This window comes from Bos indicus, chromosome 5 (assembly GCF_029378745.1).
Source record: "Bos indicus isolate NIAB-ARS_2022 breed Sahiwal x Tharparkar chromosome 5, NIAB-ARS_B.indTharparkar_mat_pri_1.0, whole genome shotgun sequence".
NCBI classification, from domain to species: domain Eukaryota; kingdom Metazoa; phylum Chordata; class Mammalia; order Artiodactyla; family Bovidae; genus Bos; species Bos indicus.
Genome location: NC_091764.1, coordinates 60,105,376 through 60,117,487, shown reverse-complemented (window position 1 = coordinate 60,117,487; position 12,112 = coordinate 60,105,376). Strand labels below are relative to the sequence as shown.

Here is a 12,112-nt window from a genome sequence, read left to right as displayed (position 1 = left end):
AGGGATGGCTGTATGTGGTTATCAAAATATTTCTGTTTTTTTGTAAATAAGGTTTTGACATTTTTTTTTTAAAGCCAAGAGATGTTTAAGAATTTTTCAGAGGAGCTTTGTGTTTCTTACTATATAAATCAATGAGATTGACTGAGGTTTTGTCTGTTTTGTTTAACTGCATGATGAGGTGTAACTCATCATGAGTGTTGAGGCAACTCATGCATGAGTGTTGCCTTCCTTCTAATAATCCTTCATGTTACATTATATTTATATTCACTAGTTTCAACAGGCAGTGATTTCCTTCTCCACCAGTCTCTACTCCAAAGTAACAGGTCCACTAGAGAATTTTACACCACCCCACCCCAAGGCCCATGTTATTACCCCTATATAAGGTATAGACTCCTTCGCATGCCCTTCTGAGCCTTCCTCCCTCTGGTTTTCCTCCCTCCCTCCTAACACCTTAAATTGCCTATAGAATCTATAACCTATCTATAACCTAAACAATAAAAAAAATCATTGCTTAATTATACCTTGCTTTTCACCAAAAGTGCTGTTAACTAACTCAATCAGGTTTATTACTTACTGCATTGGATTTAAATGCTGCTGCTAAGTCACTTCAGTTGTGTCCGACTCTGTGAGACCCCATAGACGGCAGCCCACCAGGCTCCCCCGTCCCTGGGATTCTCCAGGCAAGAATACTGGAGTGCATTGCCATTTCCTTCTCCAATGCATGAAAGTGAAAAGTGAAAGTGAAGTTCCTCAGTCGTGTCCAATTCCTAGCGACCCCAAGGACTGTAGCCTACCAGGCTCCTCTCTCCATGGGATTTTCCAGGCAAGAGTACTGGAATGGGTTGTCATTGCCTCCTCTGTATTTAAATGACTTTTGACTAACTTCAGAAATCAGATCCATTCTCAAAGGGTTGTATATTTACTGCCAGTAAAAATATTGTGGCTTCCCTGGTAGCTTAGATGGTAAAGAGTCTGCCTGCAATGAGGGGAGACCTGGGTTTGATCCCTGGGTTGGGAAGATTCCCTGGAGAAAGAAATGGCAACCCACTCCAGTATTCTTGCTTGGAAAATCCCATGGACAGAGGAGCCTGGAAGGCTACAATCCATGAAATCATAGAGAGTCAGACACAACTGAGTGACTTCACTTTTGGGCTTCCCTGGTAGCTCAGATGGTAAAGCATCTGCCTGCAATGCAGGAGACCTGAGTTCAATCCCTGGGTTGGGAAGATTCCCTGGAAAAGGAAATGGCAACTTACTCCAATATTCTTGCCTGGAGAATTCCATGCACAGAGAAGCTTGGTGGGCTACAGTCCATGGGGTTGCAGAGTTGGACATGACTGAGTGACTAACACACAAAAATATTCCAAATATATGCCACAGGCTTGCCAGGCAGATCCAGAAAAGGAGGACCAAAAATATTTCTAGTGGAAGTGGCCTCATTTAATAACTGATGAGCCTTTGAAAAGGTCATACCTCATTTACAAATATAAGTACCTGGATCTTTATTATTTTGCAGTCTCTCCCTAACTGGTCTTCTTGCTTCTGTTCTTTACTCTTTGTAATCCACCCTCCTCACAAAAGTAAGTTCCCTTTCTTAAAAATGCAAATCAGATCACATCGCTTCTCTGCCTATTACCTTCCAGTGGCTTCCCACTACAGTTAGAATGACTCTACCATGGCCTTTAAAGGGCACTGTATTCATAATCTGTCATACAAGGGCTCTCTCCTCCTCTCTGAACACTGTCCCCTTGTCCCCTGGACTCTGGTCACACTGATCTTGTTGTTCTTCCTTGAATAAGCCAAGCTTGATTCTACTTAAAGGTCTTTAAACTGGCTGTTCCTTCTGCCTGGAAGGCTCTTCTCTCAAGATCTTTGTATGGCTGCCTTTATCCCAAGAGTCAGGTTTCTGCTGTTACTCAGTTTATACTTCTGCATCCAAACAGGCAGCACATCTGTTCCTTGAAATAATAGGGCAGCTCTTCCCCAGATGGAATCAAGGTCTGAAACCCTCTTATCTTATCATTTGTAGATGATGAAAGGTATAAAGCAAAGCAGGACTACACGGGGCGGGAGAGTTCAGGGTTTGCACACAGTCCTGTATATGCACCGCGTTTTCTTTTTCTTTACAGGTTATTTTCAGAGCTTTGTCACCACCGAATGATATGGAGAACCCTTACAGTGCCAAGGTGCAGGAGCAGCTGAAGATCACCAACCTCCGTGTGCAGCTGCTAAAACGACAGTCTTGTCCCTGTCAGAGAAACCACTTGAATGCAGAGCCTCAACATTTTACCCACTATGCAATCTATGATTTCATTGTTAAGGGCAGCTGCTTCTGTAACGGCCATGCTGACCAGTGCATACCTATTGATGGCTTCAGACCTGTCAAGGCCCCTGGAGCATTCCACGTGGTATGTAAAACAAGTCCTCACTTATGAAAAAAATCCTTAGTCTAAATTCTCTTACAGTGAGTCTATGCTTGCATAGTGCTTCTTCTTTCTTCCTCTGATGATTCACTCCTCCAACTCCATGGTCATCCCAGGATGTGCCTATTAACTTGGGTTTTTTGTTGTTTTTTTTTAATCTTCCATTTTTGAATTATAAATAGTCAAGCATGATAACCAGATTCCTTGGAAAACATTCATGCCAGATTTTAGTACTATGACCTTCAGATATAAAGTGTAAGGTGAGCAGTAGGAGAGGTTAACATAATCATATTTGTGGCATTATCACATGGAAACCAGCCTTGACAGTAAATGGGTACTATTGTTAAATGGATTTTAGAGTGTAAAAAATAAGAACCTTAGTTTAACTCCTGGTATCTTCTGCTTGCCAGCCAGTAGAATGAATAATAACTTTCCTCTCTTAAGAGTGGCCTCTCACCCTAAGGCAGACTTAAATGCTCTTTCCTCTAGGCTCACACTTCTCATTGCACTTTCCTGTGAACTTTTACTTGTTTGCCTCTCCTAGGAGGACAGGCACTGTGTGATCTTTGTATTCTCAGGATCTATTGTGTTACCTGAGCCAGAAGAAGGTGTTCAGCAGGTATTTGGTTGAATGATAGCACCATAGGAATAGGGAGAGGATGTAAATTACTGTCACCATTTGTCCTCACCTCATCTTCTTCCAAAAAAGACACAGAGTGTCTCAGACAGCAAGTACCATTTGGGATTCATGTGGAGGCATGAATGGAGAATAGGGAAATAGGAGAGCATTCTAATTCTTTAATTTTATATTTTCTTCTGATACTTCTAATCAAACCAAATCAAAAATAAAAGGCTTCAGAATATCCTTACTTTGTTACCTAAAGCATTGACATACACATTTGTCTTCTTTCTACCAGCCCTGATATAGGATAGGGCCACCAGAGACCATGAACCAGTTAGCCAGCCTGATTATCTTGTTAGCTGGGCTGAGTTGGCAGGGTGCAGAGTAGCACTGGGGTAACTGAAATGATTAGGACAGCAGCCAGGAAGTAACAAGAATAGAAATAATGCTATTACTTCGAAGTGAATCTAGGGTTCCCAAGTGGAAGAAAGTACAATATTCATTCAACAAACATGTACTAGTTTCTACTCATTAATGGGTTTTTGAATCAATATTGTTTCAAATAAATGATGAAATAATTTTTTATACCTAAGTTAATTGGGTTCAGGTATTAGTCAAATAGAAAGTAACCTAGATATTCTAGAGACGTGTCAACCAGACTGAAAACAGGTCTGTATGAGGTAAGATGTTAGTAACTTTCTGCCATTATATTTAGGTGCATTAGTGAAAGGAGAGCCTGCAGGCTGCAATGTATTGGGTGTTTGTGTCCCCACCCCCAAATTCTGTTGAGCCCTTAGTTCTAGTGTGATGGTACATAGAGATGGAGCCTTTGAGAAGTGATTAGGTCATGAGAGTGGAGCCCTCATGAATGGGACTAGTGCCCTGAGAAGAAGAAGCCAGACAGCTTGCTAGCTTCTCCTTCTGTCCTGTGAGGACACAGTGAACAGTCTGCAACTTGGAAGAAAGCTTTCACCAGTACCTGACCAGGCTGACACCTGGGTCTCAGACGTTCAGCCTTCAAAACTCTGAGAAGTAAATCTCTGTCTTTTATAATCCACCCAGTCTATAGTACTTGCTTCTAGCAGCCCAAACAGACTACGACACTGGCCTCTTGTTTCAACTGTCTCTTGTAACCTGAGCCTTACAGGATAATTTCAGGGTAGAGTCCTGAGGACGGATACAAGCTTAGAGGCCCCCAAAACATGAGTGGCACAGAATAGGCCACATTTGATTTGTCTCATGACCTATGAGACAACCTGAATGACTCTGATCAACCAAACTAAATTACTAGAGTTCTCAAGAGCCTTATAAAGCATTCATGGGTATGCGTTTAAAAGCAATAGCTTCTTTCTTTCTTATTTTTTTAAAGTAAATCTTCTGAATATAAACTTTCAAGTTGGCAGATTATCTCTGCCAATCCTATGCCAATTCTAGCAACATTTTCTAAGGCTGAAGAGAAAATCCCGGAAGTTTTTATTATATATTCTGGGTATTTGCAAGTACACTGTCTAGAGTGAGAGCCACTGAGAGCCACTGAGAGGGGTGTCTTGCATATGCTTCTCACTCAGTAGCAGCAATCCCATCACTGTCTCCTGTGCCTGGGACAAGCTGGTCAAGATACGAAGCCTGGTAAACTGCAAACTGAAGACCAATCATATCAGCCCCCCAGACTACCTGACCACTGTGACTATCTCTCCAGAGGGATCCCTCTGTGCTTCTGAGGGCAAGGACAGCCAGGCCTAGCTGTGGCCCCTCAATAAAAGCAAGCATCTTTATACACTAGCCGGTAGGGACATCATCAATTCCCAGTGCTTCAGCCTCAGCCACTGCTGCCCCAGAGCCACTGCAGGCCTCAATATCCAGATTTGAAGTAAGATGTTATCGGTACCAGCAGCAAGGCAGAGCCACCTCAGTGCCCCTTTCTGACCTGGTCTGCTGATGGCAGAAGTCTTAAAATACAACCATTCTATATAATCTTCAGCCAGATGATCAAGGGCTTTGCCAGTGGTGATGGTAAAAAGGATGTCTGGGCTGTGCAGCACTTCATGAAAGAGGGCATTCGTGTTTATCTCTGCCAGTCCTATGCCAAGAACGTTACATAGTCCTATGCCTATGTAAGTCCTATGCTTATATGTGAGCATGTGGGAGCCTTCACTATGATTCGACAAAGATGCCGATGGAGCCAAAAGGGTGGAATTGCACTTGAAGATCTTGATCCATCCTGTGTATTCTCAGTGGAGTCCTGATTGCCTTAATCCCTGAGACCAGCCCAGATTTGCAAAAAACAATGGTTGCAAGAAATTAAAGGCATGGCCAACTGTGTCATTAGCACTCAGATTCAACTTGCCTCCAGCCTCAAGAAAGAGGGCTTCTCACACAATGGGCGGCACATCCCTGACCAAACTGGCAAGTTTCATTTCACAGGTCTAACACCCACCTAAGTAGGTGGAGTGGCCAACCAAGGAATTCTCCATCTACATGACAAAGTCAGCCACATCTCTGTGGCAAGGGACACAGGCAACTAGGCTGCCTCTCTCATGACAGCCACCAGGTCACTCAGTGAGTTCCCTGATGAGAGAAAACAGAGAAAACCTTGTCTTCAGCCTCTGAGCTCATGAGATTCACAAGGAGGATAAAGGAGGGTGGATGGTGGTAAGTGAATCATTTCTTTCAACCACAGTGCTAACACTCAGCAGTGTTTCTCAAAAAAGAACGTATAGTGAAATGGGGCAGAAACATTGGTGGCTTTGTGGCTCTAAACTAAATTCTTCCCCATCTTTATATTTACAGCTTTTCTCTTAAGAATTTACATGTGTAAGAAAGTCGGAGCCCCCCAAAACCTGCCCATCACTCCACTGTAATATTTTGGAAACTTTAAAGGAAGCACTCTATGGTGTTGGGGGTTCCTTTGTGGCCTGTATTAGAGGCTTCGTGAGAAGCCCTAGTTCTGACATTAATGGTCAGCCTGTTTGTTCTCCTATAGCTGAGGGGTTTTATTAATAGATCATATTATAGAAATCATGTTCTATGAAAAACAGCGAGTCTGCTGCCACTGCAGCAAGAAAATTTTCCTTAAGGAAATGAGATCAGTGTCTACCTTACACAGTTATTGTGAGGCTTAAAAACGGGGTAGCCAGTGCCTGACATTCGGTAGCCACTATTTACATCACTATTGTTATCTTGTATTGTCTTTTCTACCACTTCTCTTACAGACACTTCTTTCCCAATAACAACAAGAATAAATCATAGAGTAGGTGCTTTTTGCAGAGAAGGCAATGGCACCCCACTCCAGTACTCTTCCCTGGAAAATCCCATGGATGGAGGAGCCTGGTAGGCTGTAGTCCATGGGGCCGCTAAGAGTCGGACACAACTGAGCGACTTCCTTTTCACTTTCATGCATTGGAGAAGGCAATGGCAACCCATTCCAGTGTTCTTGCTTGGAGAATCCCAGGGGCGGGGGAGCCTGGTGGGCTGCTGTCTATGGGGTCGCACAGAGTCGGGCACTGCTGCTGATGCAACTTAGCAGCAGCAGCAGCAGGGGTGTTATGTCACGGAAAATGGTACTTTGATTCCAGCCTGCTGGGATCCCAGAAATGATGTGGCAGGGAGATCTTAAGCTTTTTCTCTGTGCAGCTGGGGAGGACTGATTTAGTTCCCTTTTTCCTAGCAGTTGGCGATTTTACAGCTGTGGGATGATGGATGGTAATAAGAAGGAACATGGAATGTTTCATTGTTTTACTAAAATACCATTCACTGGATAACACACAGGCCTTAGAATGCTGTGGAGAATTGTTTAAATGCCTTGAGTTACACTAAGGTTAAGGCGGATTTTTCTTTTGTAACCAGAAACTCTTTTTTATAAGAGTTTTGACTAATGTGTTCTAAATCTGAAGGTAAACATCAAAACTTGTGGAACCATAGAGTGAGGTTTGAGAAAGATATTACTTAGCTACTAGCTATGTAAGTCAGGTAGCAGAATCATTCATATAACGTCATTACAAACATTGTTCTCCCTCTGAATCTGAAGACTTTTATTCACATATTTATATTTGTATCTCTTATATGTCATATTTTATAAATTCAGGACAGATTTAAGGCCATAGTTTTATATTCTTTTTAAAAATTCTTTGCCGTACTGTGAATATGTATTAATTTGAAAGCTCTTGGCTCTTCAAGATATTAAGGCAAAGAACATAGGTTTTAAAAACAATAAGGTTATTAAATAAGAATATTCAAAATTTTAACATATTTTTATAGCAAACATACATGTATATTTGAAAATGAACATTTGTAAATTAGTGTCAGGTCTGAGTTCTCAGCAGAGAAAAAAATAATTATCATGGATTATAAACACTACTACTAACAGTTACCACTTACTGTGTGCCGGGTTTCGTGCTGTCATGTTACAGGTGTTATTGAATTTAATCTTCACAATAACTGGGTGGAGTGTCGTCATCACTTTGTTTCTTAGATGAGGAACTGAGGCTTGGGAATGTTAACTGACTTCCCAAAGGTTAATGAAGAGTAGAGCTCAGGTTAAATTCATCGTCCATCCTTTTTTGTTGTTTTTGTACTGTAAAAATTTAATCTATACAGGGTTGATAATATGTCAAGAACAGAGTAAAAAAGAGCATAGACAGGACATGAGGGCAAGAGAGGTGGAGGTAGACTCAAGTAATTAATAATCATCATGGATCATGGAATCTAAACCAAGCAAAGGGAATTCTCTGGTGGTCTAGTGGTTAGGACTCTGTGCTTTTATCGCAGAAGATGCAGGTCAGTGTGGCATGGCTAAAAAATAAAAAATAAAAAATAAATAAATAAACTGAGTAATGACATAAGAGAGCAAAGACTATTTCCACCACCAAAAGCTCTTAATTTTTACATTTTATAAAGCCCGTTCCCGTGCATTTTTTCCCCCTTGATCCTTACTACAATTCTGGAAGATGAGCATTGTCAATACTGTTTCACAGATAAGGGAAACTGAGGTACAGAGAGATTAATTTACCTGCTTATCGTCACAGTGGTAGTAATTTCTACATTCAGAGTTCTTTTTACTGTACCCCACCTCTACCCTCAATATGCTACCAAGGAAAAAGCTTTCACTAAAGAGACTCTTTTCATAGGAATAGGTAATCTATCCAAGTCATCTGCATTTTAATGTTGAATCTGAAATTATCATTGGTTCTGTCTTCTCTTCTATTCATTAGTGAAATGGTCCAAAGGCAAGAAAGAGTAAAAACAAGTCTGGAAAATCTACAAAGAAAATAATTTAGAAGTACCTATCTTTTGGAGTGTGTGACTCATCTTTGTTGAGTATCTTTGGTTTTACTAGAAAGAGGGATTTCTGGACCTACCATTCTTTACTTCCATCTCCAGCCCTAAATCATTTTCACAGCTAATGAAAGGCAGCAGCAACCTCACACCCTTGATGCGTCACATGGAGGAATGGGTAATCCTATCACCAACGGGGACACAATGTTGTTCCTAAAATTAACAAAATAGAAACTGCCAACTTGACACAGTTAGTGTGAGACTATTCTCAACTCATTTCAAAATCTTAATGTTCTTATTTCAGTGTTCCTATGTTAGTATGGTATAGCTTTGCCAGTAGTCCCTTGGCAATGAGTAACTACAGATACAATAATAGAAGGTGTACAGAATGTTCTTTATACTTCATTCCTACCTTGTGTTTCCTAGTAGCAGGACAAGTCAGGAAAATATGTTCATGGTTGGAAATTGTTGGTGTTTTGACCATAAGACTGCAAATGAATCTAGCCTTATTTTCCCTCTAAACAGTAAGACATACTCTATTTTAATGGCAAACGTTGCCTAAGATTACTCTTTTTATTTGACGATTAGGAAACCAGAAGACTTAAGAACTAGAAGTGTTACAAAATAATTTTTGCACTCAGGAAAGCAATTCCCTGTGAAGTTCCTTTCAAAGGTTCCCCAGAACATTTAAGTATTTGTTTATGGGCTTTGGACTGCTTAACAGAGAGGTTAAAGGATAAAAATACTGGAAAGCTAAGATGTTAGTGTGAGAGCTGACATCTCTGAAAATAAAATACAAGCCAATAGGAAAATAAGGTTGATTCTCCAAATACTATATTTTGTACATTCAACTTTTCATGAATATGCTTTGAAGAAAATGAATCACATGTATATTTAGGTCAAATTTTGAGTATTGTAAAGGTACAAAAATGAGTTTAACATATCACTTTGCAAATTTTCTTAAGACTAATTCCTTTTCAGTGCTGTAGCATTTGGAAGGTCCATCTCATAGATAGTTGGAAGCCTAGATCAGATCTGTGTGTCTGGAAAGCCTAGTCTCCCTGTTCAATTGTTAGTATAATGGAGTGAGTGGAGGGTGAAGCTACATGGAAAGAAGCTGAAGTTACAGATATCTGACTTCTGGTTCACAACCCCAGGTCTCGTATCTCTGTGGTATTTCACTTGTGTCTTGCCAATTTTGTAAGAGCTGGAAATGTACTTCAATTTGTCTTAAAACAATTACATTCAGTGGAAGATAAGTTGTAATTTAAGTCCTGTTCCCTCTTATGAGGTGAATTTTAGTGACCAAACATACAAAGTTAAAATACACACACATACACACGTGTGTGTATGTATATGTATATATATATTCATATATATAATATATGAATATATAATATATGAATATATACAATATATGATATAATATATATAATAATTATTCCACAAGGTGGAGAAACTTCAGAGTCATTTCAAATAGTGAGAACAGCAAAGTGTCTAAGTCTTAGCATTCAAAACCTTAATACTATAACTGGAACTACAGTCATATTATATCTTAGCAATGTAAATATTTAATGGAATGAAATAGTACACATGTGGGGGTATAGAAACAGTATGCTGCTAAGTCACTTCAGTTGTGTCCGACTCTGTGTGACCCCATAGACGGCAGCCCACCACGCTCCCCCATCCCTGGGATTCTCCAGGCAAGAACACTGGAGTGGGTTGCCATTTCCTTCTCCAATGCATGAAAGTGAAAAGTGAAAGTGAGGTCGCTCAATCATATCCGACCCTCAGCGACTCCATGGACTGCAGCCTTCCAGGCTCCTCCGTCCATGGGATTTTCCAGACAAGAGTACTGGAGTGGGGTGCCATTGCCTTCTCCATAGAAACAGTATAGTATTAGTTAATTCTTAATAAGATGAAATTTTGGTATCTTTAAAACTCTTTGCTCTAGCTATCTAGATAGAAAAAGCAGAGAAAATTATGGCTTCAAAAACTACAATATATTGTAGTTTCAAAAACTACAATATATGTGGAAATGGAAAAATGATTATTTTTCCACTAGTAAATATTTTATAGATACAGTTATTAAATTTATAAAAGTAAACAATGACCAAGTGTCCTTGGCCTTCTATTTTTGCATCTCTAAGGGCATTAGTACCAGGCATGTAATTTAGCTGGCTCAGTCAGCTCTCAGAATTCCTGAAGGGCATTGGTTTCATTGTTTCCCCCATAAGGCCTGAGTAGGCATTAAGATTAAAGAAAACATGGGATCCTAGTATTTCCATTATTCTGAATAAGGGCTAAAGATCATAATTGTAGTATATTTAGCCGCTAATTCTCATTTGCCAGTTCTCATAGTTAATAAAAAGGGAATTTCACTCTGTGGGTTCTGTTTTGGCACTTAACTTCACTAACATGTGAAGTAAAGAATTACAACCTATTTTTTCAAACAAATAGGTTATTAGTGGCCTAGACACAAAGCCCCAGTCATTCCTCAGACCTCCAAGAGTTCCCTGTACCTCTCGCAATTAAAATATTTACCTCACTGTATCATTTGCGTACATATTCAGCTTTTCCTATCTGCTAAACTCTCTGATTCTTTAAAGGCAGATGATGGAATAATCAAAATATCAAACACATAGTGGGTTCAAAATATCACCAGTTAATATATGAATGAATTAATCAATAGCATTTTAAAAATAAGGGATTTATTTCAGATAATGTTAAAAATCAATAATAATGACTGCTCTTGATTGATTGTGTCACACATCTACACGCATTTTCTCTTTTAATTCTCAAATACATGGAGCCAGTACTATTTATAGGTAGGACACTCTGGCTTGTTATTAAGGAATTTATCCAAGGTTACTGAGAGCAGGGATTGGAAACCCCATGTATCTAATTCCAAAGTTTATTCTCTTTATGTCATATTTATCCACATAATGCTAAGAAAAGAACCCAATTTAAAAATGGGCAAAGGTTTAAACAGGTATTTTTTCCAAAGAAGATATGAAAATGCCTAATAAGCCCATGAAAAGATGTTTGAAATTCTTAGTCATTAGGAAAATGCAAATCAAAACTACAATGAAATACTTCTTCACATCTATTAGAATGACTATAATGAAAAACACAAATAATAACAAGTTTTGATGAGGATGCAGAGAAATTGGAACCCTCACACCCTGCTGGTAGGAATGTAAAATGGTGCTGCTGCTGTCTGGCAGGTCCTCAAATAGTTTAACAGAATTATTTTATGACCCAGCAGTTCTACTCTTTAGTATCTGCCCAAGTGAATGGAAAACAAATGTCTACACAAAACCTTGTACCTGAATATTCATAGTTGCTTTATTCTTGCCAAAAGGTGGAAACAACCCAGTGTTTATCAACTGATGAATGAATAAACAAAATGTGGTATATCCATACAACAGAGTATTATCCAACCATAAAAAGGAATGCAGTACTGATACATGCTACAACAAGAATGAACCTTGAAAACATTAGCTGAGTGAGAGAAGCCAGACACAAAAGGCCCCGTACTGTATTATTCCTTTTATATGAAATGTCCAGGAGAGACAAATCCATAAAGACAAAGTAGGTTAGTGGTTGCTAGGAGTTGGAGCTTAGGGAGGAATGGGCAGTAACTGCTTAATGGACACAGATTTTCTTTTTGGAGTAATGGGAATGCCTTGGAATGAGATAATGGCAATGACTGCATAATTTTTTTTGGATATACTAGAAACTACTGAATTGTATACTTTAAAATAGTTAAAATGATACATTTTATGCTGTG

At 39.5% G+C, this 12,112-nt stretch overlaps 1 protein-coding gene and 1 long non-coding RNA gene across 7 annotated transcripts in view; one reads left to right on the top strand and one right to left on the bottom strand.

Moving 5' to 3' along the window:
• NTN4 (netrin 4) overlaps positions 1-12,112 on the top strand; it is a 130,206-nt gene that overhangs the window by 47,910 nt on the left and 70,184 nt on the right. For 4 of the 5 annotated variants that reach the window (XM_019961111.2, XM_019961109.2, XM_019961110.2 and 1 more), the window contains exon 3: positions 2,130-2,408. The exons of the other annotated variant lie outside the window; for it this stretch is intronic. In XM_019961111.2, the coding sequence (XP_019816670.2) occupies positions 2,130-2,408 (279 nt within the window). The remainder of the gene's footprint in view (positions 1-2,129; positions 2,409-12,112) is intronic. 5 annotated transcript variants of the gene reach the window in all.
• Positions 1-12,112, bottom strand: part of LOC139183150 (uncharacterized) — a 107,651-nt gene that overhangs the window by 43,864 nt on the left and 51,675 nt on the right. The window contains exon 3 of one of the 2 annotated variants that reach the window (XR_011566644.1): positions 7,423-7,836. The exons of the other annotated variant lie outside the window; for it this stretch is intronic. This is a non-coding gene — a long non-coding RNA (uncharacterized lncRNA). The remainder of the gene's footprint in view (positions 1-7,422; positions 7,837-12,112) is intronic. 2 annotated transcript variants of the gene reach the window in all.